The following is a 24,563-nucleotide window of genomic DNA, read 5'->3' on the forward strand; positions in this document are numbered from 1 at the left end:
CTGGGTGAGCCATCTGCAGAGAGGGTGTCGGGCCGTGTGCACAGGGAACCCCAGTGTTGCCCGGAGTCTGGAGCCTGCAGGTGCCCAGGAGACACGTGCCGAGGAGCGAGTTAGCCGCCCGTGGCTTCTGTGTCAGGAAGTCGGCCTCCTCCGGAGACCATGGGGCTGCCTGGGGAGGTCGGGGGCGGGGGCGGGCTGCATCTGAACTCCAGAGATTACGGCTACGGGCTCTCTGTCAGGCAGGCCCTCCCCTGATGGGCCTGGGGTTGGGGTTCCAGGTGGGGCCAGCGCTCCCCTTCCGACCTTGACGCTGGGTGCTCTCTGCCAACCACCGACGAGGACCACGTCACGTCTGCCCTCAGGACCGGCCAGGATGCCCTCGCTCAAGGACTTGGGGGCTCTGACGTGAGTTGGTTCATCTTCACGTCTTTGTTCCTTTGGCCTCTGATCGGGAATTCTGCCCGACAGGAATTGGCAGGCGCCCCTTCGGCACAGCGTGGCACTGTGTCCTCCAGAGGCTGCGCTGGGTCGAGGCTGTGGTCACCCACAGAAGCGTTCTCGCGGGGGCCACGGGCTGGGCCGCCCTCCTCTCCCGGCTGATGCTGACGAGGCGGCGTGGCCTCGTGATTCACGGCCGCTGCCAAGGAAGAGCGTGAGCTGCGGGGTAAATTCCATCTCTGCAGGGTGGACCCCAGGGAGGACCAGCCTGGCCGTCGGGGAGCCGGAAGGTCAAGGCGGAGGCTGCGGGGACACAGCTGCCAAATTAGACGCAGGCTTTTCATTTTCCTCCGGAGAAGTGGAGGCGCCTGGCCGTGCTGGGAGGCCAGAAAGCTGCCTTCCGAGCCTTTTCTTTGTTTTTGTGTGTTTTTTCATCACAGCAACACGAGGGCAGGAAGTTCAGTCAGGTATAATTTCTGCAGACGATTTCTGCGTGACCTGCGCACGACGACCGTTCTGTTTGTATGCGGGGATTTCACGGGATCAGCCCCAGGATCCCGCTTCCTCGCAGAGGCCGAGGGAGGGTTTGTCTCCAGCCGCACTCCCTGAGCATCCGGGACTTTCCCGGTTACCACGGGGCTCACGTCCCACCTCAGCCACAGTTCCCGGTGCACTCCCGCCGCCGTGCGTGCTCCTGCAGGAGGCTCGGTCTGCTCCCCATGGGGCCGTTCCTGCCTCCCTTGTCTGAGGGGAGAGGCCAGGGCCCTTCTGTGCCCGTGATGGCAGCTGCCGCCTTGGGCTACGATGCTTCACAGGCCCCCCCACCCGTCTCTGCTTCTCTCCCGCTCTCGGAGCAGCCGCTGCCTCCCCTCGGGGCCCGTCCCCGTGCAACCCGTTGACCCAGAGCAGCCGTGCACGACACTAGGTTCTCAGTGGCCCGGCTGTGGAAACTCCAGCTGGAAGTGAGTCTTCCGCTCAGGCGAGGCTTGTGCCAGCGGAACTCGCTGCTCAGCTCCCCGGGGCTCTGGGTTCTCTTCCGTCAATTCCTCATAAAATGTCAAAGTGTCGGACCTCGGGGGACCTGGTCGCCTGCTGTTTGTGTCACATCTGCACTGCGGCGCCTAGACCACTCGTGGGTCCTGGCAGGCACGGAGGAGCATTTGTCCAAGGCGTGGCTAAGTCAGAGCTCCACACCCATTTTTCCGGATGGGGAAACCGAGGGCTGGTTCAGAGACCCCCAAAGGACTCGGGCGACAGCTGAGATTTGCAGTGTCGGGGGACCATTTTCATCTGGAAGCAACACGTGGGGGCTTGGCCTCTGGCGGGGGTGAGGGAAGGGGCTCGTCCACGGAGAATGCAGAGAGCTGGCAGCTCCCCCTCCTTGGAACAGCTCAGAGGGAGCACGGCCCTCGAGTCCCCTTCTGTCACCCAGAGCAGCCATTGGGGCTTTCCATCAAAACCGAAACTCAAAGCTCTGATGTCAGACCAGCCAGTGTCTACCGACTCCCTCTGCTTTGTTGAACAAATAAATAATTCAGATCAACAAGGATGGAGAGGCGCGGGGCCATCCAGAGCACAGCAACCAGGTGCTCGGCCCCTCAACCACGGGGTGGGAGCTGCCCCGGTAACGAGAGAGAGCAGTTTCTGCCGCTGTTCTTAAGGCTGCAGACAAGACCTGCACATGGACGTTGTGCTCAGGTTGGCAGCTCCATCTCCATGAGGTCGGATTAGCAATTCCAAAATCACTTTATGCACGTTCCAGGGCCGCAAAAATAAATACCAGCCTTGTGGATCCTGAGAGCCGGTCCTCTCTGCTGTGGGGGACATTGCAGACAAAGAAGGGTCACTGGTGTGGCTCTGAGGGGTCAGCACTCGGGGCATCTGAGGGAAGGACATCTGGGGATGTATTATCTTTGTACTATTCTTGCTGTTTGTTTTGGTAAACCTGAAATTATTTCACAAGAAAGGTAAAAAAAATTTTAAGAAATGGCCAAAAAATGTAAGAAAATGTTCTTAACCTCAGAGAAATCCAAATTAAAATAAAAATAAGGCTTTTTCTTGCCCATCAGATTGGCAAAACTTAAAGATTAATAACACAAAGTGTCGTTTGGGAGGAGGAGCTGGGCGTTAGGCTGTGGGAGGGAGGGAACGAGGCAGCAGGCACGTGCCCCCTGTCTCTCCTACAGAAAGACTCACACGCACGCCCAGATCTTTTATATAGAACACATTTAGGGTCGTTGTAACAGAATTTGTAATAGGAAGAAATTGCAGACCGTTTACACACCCCCGTGGACACTGGGTAAATAACCCTGATCGTGAGGTGCGTGCAGAGGGGCGAGGGACTGAAGGCCCAGTCCAGGGCCCTCCGGTCCACCTGTCGTGTGAAATCAAACAGTAAGAATGTGCCGGCTCGGGGCGAAATCTGCCCGGATCGTCCTGGGCGGTAAGTCCCTGAGGCCAGGGGCGGCGTGGTGCGGGAGATTCTGCGGGAGCAGCAGCTAATCCCTGGGCGGGACTGTGGGCGGGTTTGTGATTGGACAGAGGCTCCTGTGGGACACTCAATGCCCGCTCCCTCTGTGTTTCCCCTTCCAGCTGGTGGCAGCCGTGGTGTTCCTCAGCTTCGGCGTGGCGGCCGCCTTCTGCTGCGCCACCGTGGACGGCGTCTTTGCCGCTCGGCACATCGTGAGTCCCATCTTCTTATTTTGTTCTCTATCACTTTCCCGGGTTTAAAGACCCTACCTCACAAAATGGAATCCCGTCTCGTAGGACTTGGCTCACCGACCTCCACGTTTCTTTCTCCACTTGTATTTGCCAAAGGCTACCTTCCCTTCTCTCAGTTTTTCTTGTTTCCTGCAAAAGTGACCCCAACATCCTCCCCACTCCCTCTGCACCATCACCTCCATTAGAGTCAAATGCTGCAGCTTCGCAGGGCCCTCTCCTCGGCTCTCTAAATGAGACGAGGTGCAGCCCCAGGTCTGCTGCCTCGTGACTCCCCTGGGTTTGTGGTTCAATACGTCTCTCTTGTAAGATCATGACAGAGCCTCCAGGTTGGCGCGGTCGCCTGTGAAGTCCTTTCCCGCTTATTTGTTGAATGCTGTGGGAGCCTGAGATGGAAGAATCTGCCGGTGGTTGTTTACACTGGAGCCAAGTTGGGTCAGGACACACACGTTCGAGAAGCGTGCCTCCTGTGCGGCTGCGGCACAGAACACCACTCGTGTTGATTCAGCCTTATCTGAACAGGGTCTGGGGAAAGAAGGGAGAGATTGGTGAGGGTGACGGTTATATGAACGTTAAATTGTGTTAAAACCAGTTATGGAGCCAAGTCAAGGGCAGAAGGTGAAACCCATCGTCTGTCATGTAGGATGTTTTTCTAACCTTTTTTCCATGTTTATAGAAGATTTGTTGTTACGTCAGGAAATGGTTCTTCCCAGTTCACCGCAGGCAGACTTACAAACGAGGCAAATTACAGGAGTCTGGGCATCTTGTCAGTTGAGCTGAATGCAGCGCGGCGGCAGAGTTGTATTGGGAGCGCTCACGTCTGGTCGTCAGCGTCCCCACTGCCTTTCAGACAGACAGCGTCGGTCACGTGTAGCGCTGTCGTCCGCATTCCTCCACCCAATGTCACCTTTGACCTGCGAAGTCAGAGGCCGTGCCACAAGTGGTCCAGAGATGCCCCGTCCAGCTGGAGCGTCTTCTTGGCCCCCGTTCCAGCGAGGCAGGCACAGTGCACTGACGGTTCTCTTTCTCGAGAACCACGAGTGGACCTTTCAGGGCCTTAGACAGACGTGACTGGGCCGAGATGCAGACCTGCCTCATGTTCCTGCTGCCCCCAAGCTCTTCACTGAGCGGCGGTGCAGGGAGGCGTGGCCAGGGCCTGTGCTGAGCCCTGAAGGTTCGTGTCCCCCCATACGTGTTGAAGCCCAGCCCCACATATGGTGATGGCACGGGGGAACTCTGGGAGGCGGAGCCCCACGAATGGGATCGGTGTCCTTATAACACAGGCCCCAGAGAGCTCCCTCGTCCCTCTCACCTGTGAGGACAGAGAAGACGCTGTCTGCAGGCCGGGAGGCGGGTCCTCACCAGACCGACTCTGCCGTGCCTCGTCCTGAAGGCCCAGCATAGAGCGCGATGCTAGGGGCAATGCTGACTCAGGAGACGGGAAAGCCCTGGTGCCGAGGCAGCCGGCCCCACGTCCTTCCGCAGCCCGAGCCCACTCACTGTCCACCATGCCCCCAGCCTGAGCTGTGCAGAGAGCCTGGCGGCCAGGGAGCTGCGGTGAAACGGACAACAAAGTGCAGGCTTTTCAGCCAGAGAAGGCTGGGTTCGAGCTCGGGGCTCAGCCAGGGGCTTCCAGCCTCCTTATTGGTAACGGGATTGTTCTTAGCTCTTAGAGTGTGGCCGAGGATGCAAGAAACCGTGCACGCCTTTCAGGGTCTGCCCAATCAAAGAAGCCTGTGCCTCCCTGGGCGGACCATGTTTTTTCAGTTGAAATGAGGCGTGGACATTTTGGGAACCACAGGCAGAGGCTGGACGAGGTTTCACACGCCTGGTTTTTCCCCTATAAATACAGGGCCCAGCAGCGATAGCTGGATTTCACTGAGGAAATTGTATATGATGTTTGAAGATGGGCGTCTTCAACTGAGTCCTGAGGGTTCCTGCCTGGCTTGTGACCTGGGAGAGGATGAGGCCGGGAGCCGGGGTGAGGGGCGGCCCACTCCAGGCTCTGCAGGCGGCCAGACACAGACAAGGCCTAAGGCAGGCCGGGGCGGGGTCGTGGACGCCAGGTGGAATCCCGCTGCAGTAAGCAGGGGCCGAGTGAGTGGTCCAGCTTCCCTGAGAGCCCACCACGCCTGCCTCGGAAGGAAGGGGTGGGCCTGTGTCCTGGCCCAGCACCCCACCAGAGCCTGCGAGGAGAACAGGCTGGCGTTTCTCTGAGGCCCCGTGTCGTGGGTGACGCGTGTACTGCCCACACCAGCCAGGCATGTTAGACTTCGCCGGTTCACGCTGACGTGGATGCTTCGAGTATTCTGATAATTATGAAGTTTCTTAGGATCTTGAATGAGCTGGCGCCCGGTGTTAACAGGAAGTTAATCTGGGCAGAGTCTGTGCCTCGTAGTTCTCTACTCTTGCAACTTTTCTGTAAGTTTGAAATTACGTCCAAATAAAAGGCTTAGAAAATGCCGGCACTGTGGATCTTTAATGAAGGGCCTGGCGTCGGCCTCCCAGTCAGGGTTTGACGTTAAAGCTGCAGTGATGGGTCCCTCCTGCTGCCTCAGTCCCAGTGCCTCCCGAGGGCTCAGGTTCCACGAGATGCCCCCGGCCTCACACAGAGCCCAGAGCGGATTCCTTGAGTCCGTGGCCTTTCTTTCTTCTTTCATTGGTTTCCAGCTGTCTTCCGGCTGCACGTGGCCAGTGTCCCGGGACTGGCCCATCCTTCCAGGGCTGGCCTCATATCTGGGAGGACAGGGAGGTGACGGGTGAGGAGCGAGTTTCCAGGTTTGAGATACGCAGTCTGGCTCTCCAGGGAGATGGTTATTGTTGGACAATCGAGAAACCACTTTGCCCACTGCCCTTTTCTGCAGACTGTAATCGGCTTTGGGTACTTCCCGAAGTTATAACTGAAGATGCCAACAACAAGAGACAAAAATGTGGGGACGTCAGGGAGCGGAGACAGTGCGTCTCCGGAACAGACAAGACGGGCGTGTGGAGGCGCGAGCGTGATGGGAGGCACCAGCCAGCACCCAGCCTGATGGCCTCACTGCCGCCACCTCTGAGGACTGGGGCCCCGGGAGGGGCTGCCATGCCCCCCTCAGTGTCCCGGTGGCTCCCACGGTGCCAACTGTAGGTGCTGGGGCCACATAAGTGATTATGAACATCTGCAACGTAACCATTTCTCAAAGGACTGGGCGCCTGTCAGCTCATTTTCTGGTTAAATTCCGGGCACGGGGTTCAGTCTGCGCCTGGACCACGCTCCCTCCCTTCTGTTCGCTCCCATTTCTGAGCCAAGTGGGAGGAGGACTGGCGTCTGGCAGCAGTCTTGGGAACCCTGGTTCTGGAAGGAAAAGTGCAGCCCGCCTTCCTGGACGCGGGCTGCACGGCAGCTGGAGGCGGGGTCCCGGCTGGGCCCCTGTGTGTGCCAGTCTTCCCAGGCGCCCCTCTGCTCATCTGAGAGACATCTCCTTCAAAACCAAGGTCCCCAAGGGGAAGAGCCTCCCCCTGCGGTGCGGCCAGAGTGAAGGGGGGGGGGGGGCGGCGTGCGTCTCCGCCATCTTGTTTCCTGGATGAATGGGTCTCATTGAAGCGACTCGTCTTCACAGGCAACGTGGAAATATCGCTGGACACGGTTCCAGGCTCCTTTGTTCCAGAGTCACCGGCCGCCCATGAAGCGGAACGTCGGCCCTGGTGTCGGAAGGTCGTCACTGGCAGGAGATCTGTCAGGAATTGGCCTCCCCGCCGTTTCCACACAGTGGGGCATTCGGTCAGCTGTTCTGGATGGGCAGACACCTGGGGTCGCGGTTCATTATAGAGAAGTGGTCAATACTGGGGGTCACTCGGCCAGGCCTCCTGTTCCAGCTCAGGGTGGGCTTGTTCTGACAGAGCAACCCTGTGGTCACCACAGAGCGTTTAATTCAGTAGCTAATCTGGGTTGTTTTCAGCTACTGGCTGCGCAGCGCCAGCACCAGGTGTGAGGTGTCCTCTTGCCTCCTGGGCAGCTCCTGGCTCCTTCATTCATCTCACGGCCGCTTGCTGAGGTCCTGCCTGTGCTGGATGTGCAATGGACCTGGGCAGCTGCTTCCCTGGAAAGGGCCAGAGAGTCAACACGTCAGGCTGGTGGCCATGTGGCCTCTGTCACGGCTGCTCAACTTGGCTGTCGCTGCATAAAAGCAGCCCCAGGTGATACGCGGACGAATGAGCACAATGGTGTGCCAATAAAGCTTTATTTACAAACTCAGACCGTGGGCTGGGTTTGGCCTGAGGGCTGTGGTTGGCTGACCCGGGCAGGTTTTTCTGGGCCGGGTTGGCCCGAGGGCTATGGTTAGCTGACCCCTGCAGGTTTTAACTGAGCTTTAATGATTAATGTGATGTTTTAGTGTTAATTTATGTACAACTGTGTGAAATGCTCCTCCTGAGCCCCTGCTGCCCACACTCCGGAGCCAGAATGACACGGACTTAGAGATTGAGGGTTATCCCTGGAGAAACACGGTTTCCAGTTTCATCGTAAATTTGAAAACTAAGTTTGTGTGATTTATCTGGGGCTAAAATGGGTTGCAGTTTTATTTAATTCAAAACTAATAACAATTATTTCATCCTGATTGAACAGTAAAGATCAGATGGAAAATGACACCAAACCACCGTGCTTCCGTGTTGGGAGAAGGCTTCACTGAAAAGCCCACGTTTTACACCAAGTCTTCACTGCTGATTTAAGATGACGCTCAGCCGGGAGTTGACTCAGCTCCCGAGCTGCTGTGGGCTGGGTGTCTCTTCCCCAAAATCCGCATGCTGCAGCCCCAACTCCTGTGTGATGGTGCCTGGAGGGGGGCCTCTGGGGGTGATTCAGATGAGAGGAGGTCATGCGGGTGGGGCCCCGAGGTGGGACTAGGGTCTCTATAAAAGGGACCAAGCTCTCTGCCCTGTGAGGTCACGGTGAGAAGGCAGCTGTCCACAAGCCGGAAGAGCGTCCTCCCAGAACCCGATGGTGCTGGCACCCTGACCCCAGGCTTCCAGCCTCCAGAACCGGGGGTGTTAACGCCTGTGGTTGAAGCCACCCTGTCGGTGGTTTAGGGTGGCCCGAGCAGACTGAGACAGAGCCGATGGTCCAACGTGTCCTCCTAGGCCTGGGCGGCCAGCCTCGAGCTGGGCTGCACCTAGACCAGGGGGCATGAGGCGACGTTTCGTGCCGCGAGGCTGGACCCTTCAGCAGGGCGTCCAGTCTGAAAGGGCCTTTCTGCATGATTGTTTGGAGGAATGAGGGCGACTGGCCACACGCATGACTCCTCAGAACCCAAAGCTTGTCACCGCATGTGGACTGTGCTGCCGTGCGCACTGGCCAGATTCCCCGGGCCTGGCAGACGCCGAGCCAGACGTGCTGACGCGAAGGCCTCGTCAGGACGATGCCGTGAAGGGAAAGGAGGAGCAGAATGGGCAGCAGGTGCCCAGCAGAGTGTCCCCATGGACGGAACCGGCCCAGACCCACAGCCTCATCCTGTTGGAGCTGGGGCCTGAGAAGGGCTGAGGAAGATCCCGTATGGCAGCCCCACCCTGCCTTCCCAGGCTCCTGACTCTCCACAGCCTTTCCCACCATCCTACATGCTCCACGTGCATTTCCCACGGGAAGACAGACTCCACAAGGATGGAGCCTGAGCTCCGTTCCACCTTCGCTGTGTCGTCCGGGGCGGGCCTGGTGTGCAGCGGTCACCATCCATCAGCAGCGGCGGCCAGGGCCACTGTAGTTTATCCCCTCCTCTTAGATCAGAAGTAGGAATGCTTTGAGAAATACAACTAACACAGTGATAAAACTGCAGTTATTGGGATCCTAACTCATTTTATAACTTCAGATTATAACTTCAGGTTCTCGGCATCTTATAGCTTCTGTGTGCTCCTTGCTGTTCTCTACCGGAGCAATTATAAGCATTTTGTAATCATCGGTTTATTTTTCTGTCTCTTTCATTAATCCCCTAAGGGTGAGAACTGTGGCTTACCTGGGTACTTTTATAATTTGGCATTGTATCTGCTCCATGAATGTTGGGGACAGACTGGTGGATGGATGGTTGGATAGGGTCTTAGGTGGATACGTGCTTGGATAGTTGGTGGGTGGATGGATGCATGGAGGAAGGGAGGGAGGGGTGAGGCGGATGGGCGGGGGGGTGGATGAATGGAAGGATGGATGGATAGATGGAGGGAGGGATGGATGGACAGATAGATGGAAGAATGAATGGAGGGATGGATAGAGGGATGGATGGATGGAGGGAGGGGTGGATGGACAGATAGATGGAAGAATCAATGGAGGGATGGATGGTTGAATGACTGGGTGATTAGGTGGATGGTTGGGTGGTTGGGTGGATGTCTGGCTGGATGAGTGAATTAGTCTGAAATACTTTCTGCTCCCTTCCTAGTAAAAAAACATGTTTTGTTTTCAGGGAAGGAGGCAGGAGCCAAGGATCTCCTTGTTGAGAGTTGTAGGGTGCCCCTCAAAAGGTTACGTAGCCACCTCCCTTCAGCTGCCCTGTGTGAACCGGTGCGAGGAGAAGATGTGTCAGCCCAGCCAAAGGGACAGGGTGCCGCTCCCCTGGGGTGTCCTGCGCGCAGGAGCCCAGCTGCTCAGGAATGAGCTGTGGTATTTTCTGCTTCACGTCCTCCACCTGGCAGCCTCGAGTTGGTGTTAGTGTCTCTCCTTTAGGCTCAGGGCCCATGGCCAATGGGTCTGAAGTTGCCTCTGGCTGCTCCTGATTTGGGGATGAAACCGTTCCATCCCACATGTGTTTCTCTGGCTCTAGGAGACGAGGCCCCTCACCACAGGGAGATGCCAGTTCTACTCCAGCGGGGTGGGGTACCTGCAGGACGTCTACCAGACAGAGGTAAGCAGGGTGCTGACCCGCGAGTCTGGTTTTGCTCTGCTGCTCCGGGGGTCCCACAGCTTCCTGTGTCCCTGGTTAGAGGCTGAGTGTCTGGATCCTGGTGTTTCCTCTGTCCTGTCTCGACCCCGTGCCACACCAGGCATTTGTGCTCACACTGTGTTTTGAGCTTTGACATCTAATGTGTCGTGTTTGTTTGGCACCCCTGATGCCGACTGGCGTCTCCGACACGTGTCCACCCTGGCGTTCTTCTTCAGCTCAGTATGGCTTTTCCGATGAGCATTTTTTGTTGCCTTAACTGCTGGAATAAAAAGCTAGGGTCCTACACTGACGACGGTCCCCAGCCAAGGGCATCTGCATGGCGAGTCCATTTCTGTTGTAGCTGCCTGCCATGCCAGGCACAACTCAGTCCTTGGGGGCTCACTGTCCTCGCTAAACCGTCCCCGGGGGTGTTTCTTGCCCAGCTCTGCGTAGATGGTTAGTTTAATGAAACACGGCTTCTCAAACTGCATCCCAGTGTCAAGGAGGGGGACAGAGAGGAGCAGCAGAGAGCACCCGCATGGCTTATGGGGTGCTCCATGGCCCGCAGGATGAGATGGGGCATTCTGTACGCCATGGCCTGGGGCACAGGGCGGCCTCATGGCCGGGCCTCTGCTGCTGACCTGAGGCTGCCTGTCACCGCTCTCCAAGATGGCACATTTCTTGCCCCAAGGCCAGTCCCGGCACTCGTGGCTTGGCCAGGGGTAGTAGCCCTGGGGACCCGTCCTGTCCAGAGAGGGTCATGGGTCTCCAGGCCCTCCAGGCCCTCCTGTGCGCCCGCCCTTGCAGGCCTGTGCTTCCCTCCCACTCACCCAGATGTGTTCCATCCAGTTCAAGCTGCACTGTTCCCCTCTCCTGGGATCACAGAGAAGCAAGCCCCACTCCTGAGCCCCGTTGTCCGGCCTTCTTTGGACAGGCCCACATGCCTGGGGCTGCCCGGCTCCATCTCTCCACCAGGCCTCCTCACCCTACTGTCCCCTGGAGTCAGTCCGGGGGCTGGAGCAAATCCTGACACCGAGTCCCACTCCGGGGAGGGGGTCAGCAGACACGGGGTTTAAGAGGCTCCCCAAAGACTCTGGGGCTGAAGCTGCCCACTCAGCTCTAAACTAGGGGCCAGCAGCTCTCCCCTAAGGGCCACTGATAGTTTAGGATTTACAGGCCGGATGGTCTCAGTCCCAGACCCTCAGCTCTGTCTCTCGGTGCAAGAGCAGCCACGGGCGACGCGTGGACAGAGGAGTGTGGCCACGTGGAGCTTCACCTAAGGACAAGCTGTGCGAGGGGTGGGGCTCGAGGCTCCTGGGGGCTGACCCTGCTCCGAGCCACCACCCTGCTCTTGTCTCCACTGCTCCTAGCAGGGGACACATAGAGTAAGGGTGAGGGAGTTAGGGTTAGGGGTTAGGGTTAAGAGGTTGGAGGTTAGTGTTAGAGGTTAGAGATTAGTGTTAGAGGTTAGGGGTCAGGGTTAGAGGTTAGGGTTAGAGGTTAGGGGTCAGGGTTAGAGGTTAGGGGTCAGGGTTAGAGGTTAGAGATTAGGGTTAGAGGTTGGGGTCAGGGTTAGAGGTTAGGGTTAGAGGTTAGTGGTTAGAATTAGGGGTTAGGGTTAGAGGTTAGTGGTTAGGATTAGGGGTTAGGGTTAGAGGTTAGTGATTAGGATTAGGGGTTAGGGTTAGAGGTTAGGGGTTAGGGGTTAGGGTTAGGGTTTAGGGTTAGAGGTTAGGGTTAGGCCTCCTGACCTCCAGCTTCCCATCTGACCTCCCATGTGCTGGTTGCTACGCTCAGAGCTGCATGTCACCCTGACTTCTTCCCTCCAGGTCTCACCTGTCTCGTCCCTTGTCCCCGCCCCCCTGGGTCTGAGTCACCAAGTCACCCGACCCGCCGGGCTCCAGGGTGACTCCGATGACCTCTAGGGTCTCGTCCTGCTCCTTCACCAGCCCGGGGCGGTGCTCACCTCTCACAGCCACCCCAGCTTGTGCAGAGATGAGAGAGCGGCCCAGAGTCTCTGCCCTCCCCTCGGTGTAGCGCCCTCCCTCTCTGAACATTGCTGCACGACCTCTGAAGTCGGGGGTCTCTGCCCTGCTCACCTCCGGCACATGGGTGCCATGGCTCGTGCCCACATCCAGTAGTGCTGGGGTGGGGGAACATGGCTTTTTACCCCAATCTTGATCCTTTAACGTCCCAAGCCCCCCCCAACAGTTGCAGCCCGAGGGGAGGCCTCCATGTGGCTTTGGCAGGGGACGGCCAGGCCAGGTCAGGCTGCCGGGAGCTGTCCCCTGGGCGGTCAGCAAGGGTCCCACCTGGAGGCATCCTCACCTGGACGCAGGGTGCCAGGGACCCTCTCCTTCTCCTTGTCCAGCAAGGGTTGGCAGGTGTGGCCACGCCTGGTCCTCTAACTCCTCCTGGAGGGGAGGGCCCTGCCCCCCAACTCTGCTGCCCCTGGAATGGGGGTGGGGGAGGGCAGGAGACGTAGGGTCAGCTGCCTGCCTGACCGGGTGCGGTGGCCGGGTCCTGGCTCCCAGGGAGGCAGCCCTGCCCGCTCCGGGGTGAGGAGCCACGGGCACCCACAAGTCTCTGCTTGCAGGTCACCTGCCACTCCCCGAACGGCAAGTGCCAGCTGAAGGTGAAGAGCAACACCTGCTACTGCTGTGACCTGTACCCCTGCCAGAGGTGGGTGGGGACAGGGAGGGCACTGTGGCCCAGCCCCCGCCACTCCTGGCCCTTCCAGTGGCCGCCCTCCCCCGGCCTCCCTTCCTGCCCCAGTCCTGACGCTGCTCCTTCTGCATCTCCTTTAGTCCTCAGCATTGACGGGTGTCAGCTCCGTCTCACAGACAAGGAAACTGAGGCTCAGTGAGTGGGGGCAGCACTGTGAGTCTGTGATCGTCTCCTCAGTGAGGCTGTCTCTGTTCCCTCAGCCTCACGCATGAGCCTCAGGCTTTCCTACCCTGAGCTGGGACAGGATGGCTGGGGGTCCGGGGTTGGGTGTCCCCTCCCAGCGGGCAGGCTCTGGTGACCAGCATCCCTGAGGGCAGGCTGATTCTCCAGTTTGTGCAGCTGTTCACGTGCTGTCAGGATGGAGTGCAGGGTCCGAGCCCCTTCGTGGGGAACCAGACCCCCAAGCCTGCATCGTCTTTAAACTGTGTGAGTGGCTGGAGCACCCGCATTAAAACCAGTGGGAAAGTGGGCATTTGCTTCCTAGGGACCCCCCCTGGACTGAGAGAACCCAGGGGTTTAAGCTGCACCCCCTCCCCCAGAAGAGATCTATCCTATTTCCAAACCCAAACGGGAGGAGCAGCGTGAGCATGGGGATCATGGCGGTCACAGGGGTCATGGGGCTGCCCCTGCAAGTCCTCGCAGCCCAGGCTGCAGACCCACAACTGTGATGCCCAAGGTCCAGGGCCCAGACCACTGTGGGTCCATGCCAGGAGGGCCAGGACTACCCGCTGGGCGGTGAGTCAGAGAGCTCATATCAGTTCACACCCGAATGCTCTGGGAGCTACTGAGTCAGGCCCCACCGCCCCTTTGCCAGGGCCTGTGCTTGGGGAGGGGGCATGGGTGATCCTTCCTGCTCAGAGGTCCGGCTCCTTCCTGAGGTGGACGCCCAGACTCCCTGGGGACAGCCTTGTCCAGGCCTCAGGGTCACCCTGGCTGATGACACTCCCTTGTCCAGGCCTCAGGGTCGGCCGGGTCAATGCCCCTCCCTGGCATAACCTGCAGGGCCCTCTGGCATCTGTGGGCAGAGACCCGCAGCTCATCTGGGCTCAGTTTATCTGGCTCCAGCACCGCGTCCCCGGCCCTGCTCTGTCGTGGCGCGAGGCTGCCTCCTTGCAGCTGTGGTGATGCGTTGTCCCATGCTATGCGCAGCTCCGAGCACCCCCCCGCCTACTATGAGTTCGTGGGCGTGAACAGCTGTCAGGACGTGCTCCACCTGCACCGGCTGCTCTGGGCCTCGGCGGGGCTGAACGTCCTGGGCCTGCTCCTGGGCATCGTCACGGCTGCTGTCCTGGGGGCCTTCAAGGACATGGTGAGTGGCCCCCGGTGCCGGCCAGCGACAGCTCTCGAGTCAGACTGGGGCTTTGGGGCTCCTGTTCTCTGAGGTGGGCAAGCAGGTCTCACGCCCTCAGTTATAAATGGGGAAACTGAGGCTCATGGAAACTGCCAGCCACGTGTAATGAGGACAGCAGGCCTTCTCCAGCTGTTCTGGAAGTGGGGCCAGCTCTAGCCCCTCAGCCCTCCCCTCCACCCCCGAGGCCTGTGCTCGGTGATCCCGTTTAGGAGACGGGAGCTCCGCTGGAGGGGGAAACCACGGCTGCCCACTCTGCCGCGCCATCCCCACCATTCCCACCCCGACTGCATGTGGACCTGGTAGGTCTGGGGGCGTTTTCCCAAACCCTGATGTCACACGAGGAGCAGGGGCTTTGGATTTGGGCCCCGAGCGCCAGCTGCTCCAGGAAGCACTGACTGCAGGCCGAGCTCGAAGGCTGCCCCACCAAGTGTCCCAGTGGCAGAGCCTCAACTCAGCTCTCTGTTCACAGAAAACAGCTGGCGCTCAGGCTGGGCCTTAGGGCTGGGTGCTCAGGCTGGGCCTCAGGGCTGTGTGCACAGGCTGGGCCTTGGGGCTGTGTGCACAGGCTGGGCCTTGGGGCTGGGTGCTTAGGCTGGGCCTCGGGGCTGTGTGCTTGGGGCTGGGTGCTCAGGCTGGGCCTCGGGGCTGGGTGCTCAGGCTGGGCCTCGGGGCTGTGTGCACAGGCTGGGCCTTGGGGCTGGGTGCTCAGGCTGGGCCTCGGGGCTGGGTGCTCAGGCTGGGCCTCGGGGCTGTGTGCACAGGCTGGGCCTTGGGGCTGGGTGCTCAGGCTGGGCCTCGGGGCTGGGTGCTCAGGCTGGGCCTCGGGCCTGTGTGCACAGGCTGGGCCTTGGGGCTGGGTACTCATGCTGGGCCTCGGGGCTGTGTGCACAGGCTGGGCCTTGGGGCTGGGTGCTCAGGCTGGGCCTTGGGGCTGGGTCCTCAGGGCTACGTGCTCAGGCTGGGCCTCGGGGCTGTGTGCTCAGGGCTGGGTGCTCAGGCTGGGCCTCAGGGCCGGGCAGAATCCTCTGCTCCCGTCCTCTCCCTGTAGACTGGTTGTTCCAAACCAGCGCCCTCACATGGTGCGTCTGTCGTGGGGACTTTTCCTGCTGACACCATTTCAGAGTGTCCACTCTCAGCAGACTGTCCAGGAGCACAGCAAGGTCAATCGCAGGTCGTGTGTCTGCTCAGTCCTGCCGTCCGGCAGCCTGGTGAGGGTGGTCGGGTCAGTGGGCAGCGGCGGGTTTCCAGAAGCAGCTGTGTTCATCAGAGTTCACAACAAGGCTGCTGGTGCATCCCCTTGGGAAGGTAGCGATGCCCAGAAGGGCCACTGGCTACATTGACCACAGAGTTGTGTCCAAACTCTGCTCTGGACAACTTTCTTTCTCAAACCCAAATCTCTGGGGCAAGAAGCAGGAAGACAATTCTGTAAAATTCTGCAAATTTATGAAGCAGATGCTCCCAGAAGTTAATGGATTTCACAGTTTCAAAGTTATTTGAAGGAGCGAAGGCCCTCCCTGAGCCCCCAAACTGGGTGAGCCCTCTCAGCGTACGCGGGCTTCCATGTCAGGCCACGTGGTCTTTGTCGCCAGGCGTGAGCCCTGCAGGCGGGGTGCGAGGTCCCGGGTCTGCAGAGGGTCCCCAATGCTGGGCCACCCGGTGACATGGCAGGGGAGGCACACTGAAAGATGCAGGTGGAAGGTCCTGCTAGCTAGTGGGGTCCTGCTACCCACGCGGCCGGGCAGGGGTAAGGAGGTGACGAGGGCTCAGGGCAGCTACAGGAATCCAGGGCCGAAGCCAGTGGGCTGCCAGCCCCACAGACAGAGCCAAGCTGCCCCAGCCTAATGTATTGCTCCCTTGTGGGAGACGCTTGCCTGCCCCGTTGTCCCCATACCTCAAAATGGCACAGATGCTGAGCAAGGCAGGCCAGCTCCTCTCAGACCCATAGCATCCTCTGAGACCCGGGACCCGTGACCCTTGACCCTCGACCCTCGCCCCTCGCCACCCCTGCTTGGCCTGAGCTCCCAGGTCTCCAGCTGCAGCTGTTCCCTTGGTCAGGATGCTCCTTGCAAACCAGGCCTCAGTCCACTGACACCGCCTCACCCCTCGGCGGGCCCGGCTCCGGCTGTGCCAGGATGTGCTTGCTCAGCCTGTGCACGCAGTGGGCCCGCAGCAGCGGCTGTTCGTGGCTGTGGCATCCGGGCGGGTGGCATGCCAGACTTGCCCCAGGTTCTGGTCTTCTGTCTTCTGTCTCCTTGTTTCTGAGCTGTCCCGGTCGCTCCTCAAGTGTGACTGACTCACGCGGCCTCGTTGAATCCGTGATGGGCAGCAGATCTGTGTTGAGCTCCTGCTGGGCAGAGGAGGCCATGCTGGGCCTGGCGGGACTCACATGCATGTTGTGTGATCCGCTCCTCGGAGGTGGGGCCTGCATTCCTGGGGGTCCTGGAGGGGACGTCTGAGCACAGGACGTGCAGAGGGCGGCCCTGGGCGGGGCGGGGAGGTGAGGGCTGGGTTACAAGGTGGCTGACCCCTGCGCTGACCCCTGGGTCCCCCCTCAGCTGGGAGCAGGTAGAGGCAGCTCGGGGTGCATCCTTGCCCCCAGGCCTCCTCCCCTGCTGGTCAACTTCCGCTGGCCCTTCTCTCCTGGCCCCGCTCCTCAGGACCCCGCACTGTTCCCTTCAGGGGGGTGAGGGGTTTCCAGACAATCCTTCTCTGCTGTCCTGGCCCCTCCCCCCACAGCCGTGCGGCCCCACGGGGGCTGGGTGGGAACCCAGGCCCTGTCCTCTCAGGGAGGGACAAACCTCTGGTCTGGGAACCACCCCCAGTGCCCGGCGCGGGTGACCGGCCTCCCTCTGGGGAAGGTCCATCCTACGGCCCCTCGTCCTCTCTGGGGACGGGCGGGCGGGGTGAATCAGGGCCCGTGTCCTGTTCTCCTTTTGACCTTAGAGCTGACAAAGGCGCGGTGTCAGGTCTGGCCCTGGCTGGGGTCCCAGGAGGCGGCAGGATCTGAGCGCAGCTCTGAGGTCGCCGCCCTGTTGCCCAGGCACCCGCTCCTTAGCCCCCCAGCTCCTGGAGACGAGGAACGGGGTTTTCTTGCTTTTTCAAAAAGTGCACCAAAGAGCTCTGAGCCCGAGGTGGCGTCTTGGCAGATCCTTGGGACAAACAGGTAGCAAACAGGAGGAAAGACGCCCAGCTTCCAGGCGTTCAGTTCTGGTTCTGGAGACGTGGATCCGAGGACTCGATGTCTCTCCCTCGTGGACTTGGGGGAACTGACCCCACCTCCTGAACGGTTGGAAGGGGGGCTTCCAGGGGGATACCGAGGGGGGCCCCGGCTGACGCACCTCCGTTCTCGTGGCAGGTCCCTGTGTCCCAGCTGGCCTTTGGCCGGTCCGCTCTGCCTCAGATCCTCTACAACCCCGCCCAGCAGATCCTGGCCTACACCGGCTTCTGCCCGGTGCCTGGCAGCCTCCCCACCTGCTCGTCCTATCCGCTGCCTCTGCAGGTAGGTCCAGGTCGCCGGCGAAGCTGCTTGCCCACATGACAGCAGCGGGCGCCCAGGACAGCCCTGGTCGGACAGGACGCAGGGTGGGGACTTGGGCTGAGGGAAGATGGGGTGGGCCTGTGGCTCCCCTCTCCCGATTTAGGTGACAGGGGTGGTGGTGCCCATGTGAAGTGGCAGGAGCGTCTGGGGATAGACAGGGCGGGGACTCCAGGCCGCCCCACACAGCCCCCGACCACGGATGTTAGACACCCCATTTGGCATTTTGGCATCCTTTGCTCTGCGGGGCCCTGGTGGCCCAGCCATCGGTGTCCCTCAGGCCTTGAGCCTTTTCTAGCCCATGACCTGGTCCCACAGAAGGTTGCTGTGGTTTCCTGGCCAGAGTAGCTGGGGACATCCCACCCCGGGTCCTGGGAGCACAGCAAAGTCTCATAGGCGGAACCAAATGGATCTGCCAACATCCAGCCACACTTCCCTGCGGAGGCCGCATTTCATGGAGTTCCCCCAGCACAACGCCACTGGCCTTGGGGCTGTGGTGGGAAGAAGGACCTTGCAGGGGGAAACCGAGTCCACAGACTGGCTTTGCTCTGGGCTCCATTTCCATTGGGGTTTTGGTCTGTCGGTGGTTGAAATGGACCTTGATGACCTGTCACCGTGTGGACTCCAGACCAGGGCCCCAACCATGGTGCTGTCGACACTGGGGCCAGGTGTTGGGGTGGGGCTCCCTGTGCACTCGCTGTAGGGTGCTGACAGCATCTCTGGCCCCAGCTGCCTGCACACCCCTCGTTGTGTCTCCAGGCTTTGCCCTGTGTCCTCAGGGGGCGAAGGTGAGAACCACGGGTCCAGACGGCTCCTCTGGCCTCCACTTTGGGCGGCGCAGCCAGCGGACTCCGCACACATTCTTTGCAAATATTAGTGACACCAGCAACCACCACCAACTTCTAGGAGGCTTACGATGTTGAAATACGAGAGTTCCCATGTTGCTATGCTCGGGTGGGGGGCTGTGGGTGAAGTGGGGGCGGTGGCTCAGCCCTGGTCCTTTGTCGTGAAGTGGCAGGTCTTCATATGTCACCTGAGGGGACCAGCGCCCCATGAGCAATGTTGACAGGCAGTGAGACCTTCTTCGGAAAAATGGCTTCTCGGGAGGAGGGTGTGCGCAGCCCCCAGCCTGACCTGTCTGGACAGAGAGGGGTGTCCTGAGACAGGACGCTGTGCCAGCCAGCCAGGTCTGAGCGGGGACTGAGATGGACGTGGTCCCATGTGCCCCGTGGAGGGCCTGCGACCCCGAGGCCCCTCAGCTCTGCAAACCTCTCTTGCAGAGGAGCCATGTCTGTCCCAGCCCGCCGCCCGGGGCACCGCGTGACCCTTGCAAGGGAGCTCTGTGGAGCCCTCCCCAGATCCACCAGCACGTGCGCTGGAAGTGGGTGTGTGGGGCTCTCTGAGGCCCAGGATGCGGGGGCGCAGAGTGCCGAGGAAAAGCCCCTGGGCATGAATTTCGTGACAAACAGGCCCCTGGTCTGGTGCTATCTCCGTGTGGAAGGAACACGTCCCTTCTTCCCCTGCCTCAGTTTCCTCTGCTCGCCTTGAAAGTAAAGCTAGAGGCCGTGCCTTCTGGGTGTTGGTTGGCGCTTTCGAATTCTCGAAGGAGGACCCGACGCGGCAGCCCCACCTAAAGTCTCCATGAGCAGCGGCTCACAGGCCGGGCCTCGGGGCCTCTTCCTTCCGGGGAGGGTCGACCAGTTAGCCAATCAACAAATCCTGAGCTGGGGCCCAGGCCCTAGTCCCATGGGGACCCATCGGGCAACTCCTGAGTCCAGGGCACATGGGGCCCTGTGAGCACGTGTCTCCATCAGGGTGAGGGCTGGCTCAAGAGTGAGTCTTCTCCACTTCTGTGATGTGGGAAGGAATTTTCCCGAGGTTCAGAAATGCTGAGAGCGTTTGCCAGCAACCCCTTAGTGCTCGCTCCTGAGGAGGCAGGTCCTGGTGTCACCTGCAGCCTTCCCGGACGCCACCTACATCCCTGCTCTGGGGCATCTTCTCTGGTCCCCAGCATGGGAAGGGCCCTGTCACTTTGGCCGTGACCTGCCTCCTGGGGCTCTGCTCTGCCTTCTCATCTTCCTGGTTTGCCAAACGCTGGACCTGAGGCCACAGCTGCAGGGAGTGTGGACCAGTGGCTGGCTGGCCACCTTTGGTCACAAAAACCAGCTTGGGAGATGGGCAGATGCAGAGAAACACACACATCACATGCAGGTTGCATCGAGCCTGTCATCACATCACCCACTCCAGGGGCCCTGCAGCCGCTCACGCACACAGGGATGCGAGGTGGGGAGAGATGTGCGTGGAGCTCGGTGACGGGTGCTGAGCAGGCGGAGCTGCACCAGCTTCTCCCCGGGGGCCGAGGCTGTCTCATCAGGGCGTCAGGGTCCATGTGGAAGCCTCCACGTTTGGGCCGGTCCATCACCAGCCTCCTGCAAGCTGGGCTGTGAGGGAGGACGGCGAGGGCACACCCCTCATGCCGGCCCTGCCTCATCCTGGGCACTGCTGGTCCTCTGGGGCGGCAGCAGCCGGGCGCTCTCGATGGGTCTGGGTCCTGGCGTCGGGTGCAGGTGGTGGCCCCCTCTTGCGGGGGTGACGTTTTCCCTCTGGAGACGCCTCCCCGTGGGAGTGCGGGCATGGGCGTGGCTCCCACCATGCATGCGTGCTGGTGGATGGATCCGCTGTCGTCTGGGTCAAGTTCCGTCCTCATCCTCTGGCTCTTGACAAGCAGCAGATGCTCCCAGTTCAGCCTCCCAGGGATGCCCCCCACGGCCTGAGCAGCTTTTATCGCTGGCGCATGTGGGAGCTTAATTACATGCACGTCGGTAATCAGATTTCGAGGAGATGACAAATCAATGAGGCTCGTGTGTTTCCTTAGGAGAAAAACAACAGAAGTGAAGCTTTGGCTCCTGCCGGCCACAGAGAAGGAAAGGGGATATTTTAAGTGCTCTGGTAGTCATTAGCTGTTAAGCAGACTCCCGTGTGGCAGCAGGAGCGAGACGGCTGTGGGCGCTGTTTCAGGCAAACCTCACAGGGGCCACCTTCTGGCTCCCAGCAGTTGCCTGGTCAACTTGGGACGGGCTCGGTGTCGGTGAGTTTGTGAAAAAGGCCGCAAGCAGGCGTTGAGCTGGCACCCCATAGCCAAGGGATTTATGTCCGCTTCCCCCTGGGGCCGCCTGTGTGGGCAGAGCCTGTCCCCAGTGGGGCCCCGTCTGTGGGGAGGTTTCTCCACGGTTCCTGGCCGTTCGCTCAGTGGTTCATAGCACTTCCCTCCGTGGTCCGTGTGGTTTACTCTTAGGCTTATGGTGGTTTCCTCTGTGGTTTGTGGTGGTTTCCTCATGGTTCGTGGTGGTTTACTCTGTGGTCTGTGGTGGCTTACTCCATGGTTCATGGTGGTTTACTCTGTGGTTTGAGGTGGTTTCCTCATGGTCCATGGTGGTTTACTCCATGGTCCATGGTGGTTTCCTCACGGTCCATGGTGGTTTCCTCATGGTCCATGGTGGTTTACTCCATGGTCCATGGTGGTTTACTCTGTAGTTTGGGGTGGTTTGCTCCGTGCTTCTCTCAGCTCCTCATTTCTAGCAGAGAACCGAGCAGGCACGTGCGTGACAGGAGCTGGGAGCTTCCAGCAGACCTGAGAGAATGTTCTCTAGAGGTTTGCTTCATCCCCTGTGGTCAGAAGGAAGTGCGAGTTTGAGAGAAAGAAAGAAAGAGGTGAGGGGGGCCTGTGCCGTTGAATCTTGAAAGGCGGAGCTGTGGGCCTGGAGTCGGTGACATTCTTGTCTTCAGCTTCAGCTTGTGTGGAAATCCTCCCTTCAGAGTCCCGAGGTCCCGGGCTCCTGGGCCTCCTCGGGGAAGTCTCCAGAAGAGGGGCGCAGACGGCCAGCCTCTCGGGGCCCTGGGCACCTGTTGGGCCAGGAACAGCGGGATCACATGGCACCACCCAGGCGTTGGAGTCCTGGAACATTCCTTCTGCTATTTCACAGAAAGGACTGTCTTCTCTGTTTATTTAAATATCGGTTTTAAGTGGGCGTTTTTAGCCCTTAGAATTTAAGGAAAAAAAGAAGTAAAATTTAAGAGGTTTGTTGGCGGGCGGAGGAAAACTGAAAATTATATTGATTTAAAATCTGTGCCGTGCCCCAACGTTGGTCTTCTCGGAGTCACTTTTACTTGAGACTATGTGTATTAGTCAGGGTTCTCCAGAGACGTAGAACTGACAGGATGTTTGCACATATATAGACACAGACATGTCTATAGATATAGATATAGATGTGTGGATGGAGAGACAGAGAGTCCAAAACTGCGGGGCGGGATGGCAGACTGGAGACCCATGGGAGAATGGATCTTGGAGTTTTGAGTCCGAAGTCAGTCTCCTGGCAGAGCTCCCTCTTCTTCAGGAACCTCAGCCTTTTTCTCTTAAGGCCTTCAACTGATTAGATGAGGCCCACTAACACATGGAGAGTATCTGCTTTATTCAAAGTCTACTGATTTAAATGTTAACCACGTCTAGAAGACAACTTCACAGGGACCTTCAGACTAGTGTTTGACCAGACATCAGGGCATCATAGTCCCGCCAAGTTAATGCATAAAAGTAACCATGACACTATGTTGAAACTGTTGATGCCCGTGGTCTTTCCTAAACATATGCAGGGTTGGGTGGACCCAAGGGCTCCCAAACAAGCTGGACCACCTTTTCCTTGGACACGTCCCCATTTCTGTGCATCCTGGTGCCAGTTTGGTAAAAGGCCACCCCTTTGAGAGTCGAGGCTCACGCACAGTAGGTGAAGGGGCTGGAGGGCCGAGGGGTTCTGCAGACGAGACGGGTGTTTCACATGCCCTTCCGGGGCGCCTCTGCAGGCAGCTGCAGGAGCAGGGTTTGTGCAAAGGAGGCCCCAGCTGGGCGGAATCCGGCCTTCCCTCTGGCCCCACTGGGAATGTGCTCTAAGCAGGGAGCAGTGCCCAGCAGAAGGGCTGGGTGTGGCAAGGACCCTGAGTCTGGGAGGGAGCCCGAGCCCCCAGTGGGCTCTTGGAGAGGCGCGTGGCGCTCGAGTGTTCTGCTCCACGTGGACTGTGTGAGTGGCTGGCCCTCTCCACTGACTGAGGAAGCCTTCTCTGTTCAATTGCAGCCTTCCGGCAGCGTCCCAGCCTCGCCTCCCACCGACCTCTCTCTGTCCGAGGACGCTCAGCCTCCATCCCAGCCCAGCTCCAGCCTCGTGCTCCCTCCCCACGCCCCGCCTCTCTATGTGCCAACCCACTTCCTCCCGGGGGAGAAGCCCCCGCCCTACACACCCTGACATGGAGGGAGTCCATTGAAAAATTATTTTTTTGGCTTGTGGAAAAACAAAGCAGCCTCTACAAACCCTGCTTCAGTGGCCAACCCCCTGGAGACGTCAGAAGAACGTTCTGGAAATCCACACCTCCTTCCCTCCCTGGGCACATCCGTGGCAAGCAGAGGCTGATGGTGGGGACAGAGCCCCAGGGCGCCAGGTGGCATGTCCAGTCGGCTGACTGGCCCAGCGTGTAGAGCAGACGGCAGATAGAGCCGCAGTTTCCTTGTGGCCTCCTTGCTCCCGCAGCGTCGTTGCTTACAGAAGCAAAGCTTCATTTCCCCACATTCTCCTAATCAGTTATTACTGTTATTACGTTTCAAAGGGAACATGCCTTGTAGCATGTGTGAGGATGGTTTTTAAGGAAACGTGTGTTCACACATTTACACGCGTGTGTCCCAAGAAGGGCGGCCTCCGCCCTCGGCTGTGTGCTCCTGGCATCATTTGCTCAAGACGAGAGATGCTCTGGCTCAAATATAAACGCTGTCTAAGCTGCAAGTGGGCTGCGGTCTGTGTGTGTCTTTTCCAAACCCGCGTCAGGGTGGAGACAGGGTTGCCCCGAGGCTGCGTGTCTCACGTTAAGGTGGCCATCATCCTTCACGGAACGTTCTGGAGGCTTCCCTGTCCCCTCTGCATGGCAGCCCGCAGGGGGCGCCTGTGCCTGTAGAGCTCGAGCCCCTGAGATGCTCTAAGTGGCCACTGAAGCAGGCGGTCCCTGAGGCCCTTCAGCTGGGCCCTGGGCAGCTCTCCCATTACAGACCCGCGGCTGTTGACCGACGGCCCTGCCTGCGCTCTCTTCCCGTCACCCCCAACGCCCCCCGCTCCCCCCCACCCCCCCACCGCCGGCCACGAGGTGGAAATGATCACGTCCTGGGTCCTGGTCGAGTGACAGACCACATCCCAAATTGCTGTCCTGGATCACTGGGGAACAGATGGGGTTAGGGGGGGTGGGTGTTTGAGAAGATGCAGTCTCCCATGCCCCCTGCTGGTCGGTGCCTCTGACGCGGTGTCCCAGCCGGCACAGGACCCCACACTCGGTTCTCAGAGTCTAGAGCTTCCTCTGAGGAGGGCACTGCCCCCACTCCCGTCAGGAAGCGACCTCATGCTGGGGAGCAGACACCACCCCCAAGTCCAGTTGGTCGACCTTAGAGATGCTGTTTGTCCCCACAAGAAAGCGACAGGCCTGGTCCCCGCTCTGGGAAGCCACTGAGCCGCGCTGACGACCCACTCGTTACATTCCGACTCCCCAGCCCCAGTGTCCTCCAGCAGAGCCTGACCTGCTCGTGGGCCCGGCAGCCCCTGCCCCGACGACAGGAGGCAGCCCCACCCATGTCGCCGAGGCCCAAGGGCCCCCTCTGGGTTTCTGATGGGAACCACTGGCGCTCTGTTGTTAGGAGGGATGTCCCTTTTATGAGTGGAACGCTGTGCAGAGTCGGAAGACAGCATGAAGACAGGCACGCAGAGTCAGAGCTCGTGTGGGGCGCCTGCGGGGGGCGGGGTCCTAGGCACCAGGGGCCGATTCCCAGGCTCTGTCCCGCACACCCGACCCAATATTGGTCATTATAATAAGCCGGCAGGACCGGCTTGCTGCGCTG

At 59.6% G+C, this 24,563-nt stretch overlaps 1 protein-coding gene across 2 annotated transcripts in view; it reads left to right on the forward strand.

The window, feature by feature from the left end:
- TMEM255B (transmembrane protein 255B) overlaps nt 1–23,466 on the forward strand; it is a 45,664-nt gene extending 22,198 nt beyond the window's left edge. Inside the window, exons 4-9 of one of the 2 annotated variants that reach the window (XM_008518132.2) lie at nt 3,031–3,120; nt 9,933–10,013; nt 12,628–12,713; nt 13,908–14,067; nt 17,465–17,608; nt 22,768–23,466. In XM_008518132.2, the coding sequence (XP_008516354.1) occupies nt 3,031–3,120; nt 9,933–10,013; nt 12,628–12,713; nt 13,908–14,067; nt 17,465–17,608; nt 22,768–22,935 (729 nt within the window). In that variant the 3' untranslated portion in view covers nt 22,936–23,466. The remainder of the gene's footprint in view (nt 1–3,030; nt 3,121–9,932; nt 10,014–12,627; nt 12,714–13,907; nt 14,068–17,464; nt 17,609–22,767) is intronic. The other variant, XM_070579430.1, reaches the window with a different exon arrangement.
- Nucleotides 23,467–24,563: the final 1,097 nt, after the last annotated feature.

This window comes from Equus przewalskii, chromosome 16, assembly GCF_037783145.1.
Source record: "Equus przewalskii isolate Varuska chromosome 16, EquPr2, whole genome shotgun sequence".
NCBI classification, from domain to species: Eukaryota; Metazoa; Chordata; class Mammalia; order Perissodactyla; family Equidae; genus Equus; species Equus przewalskii.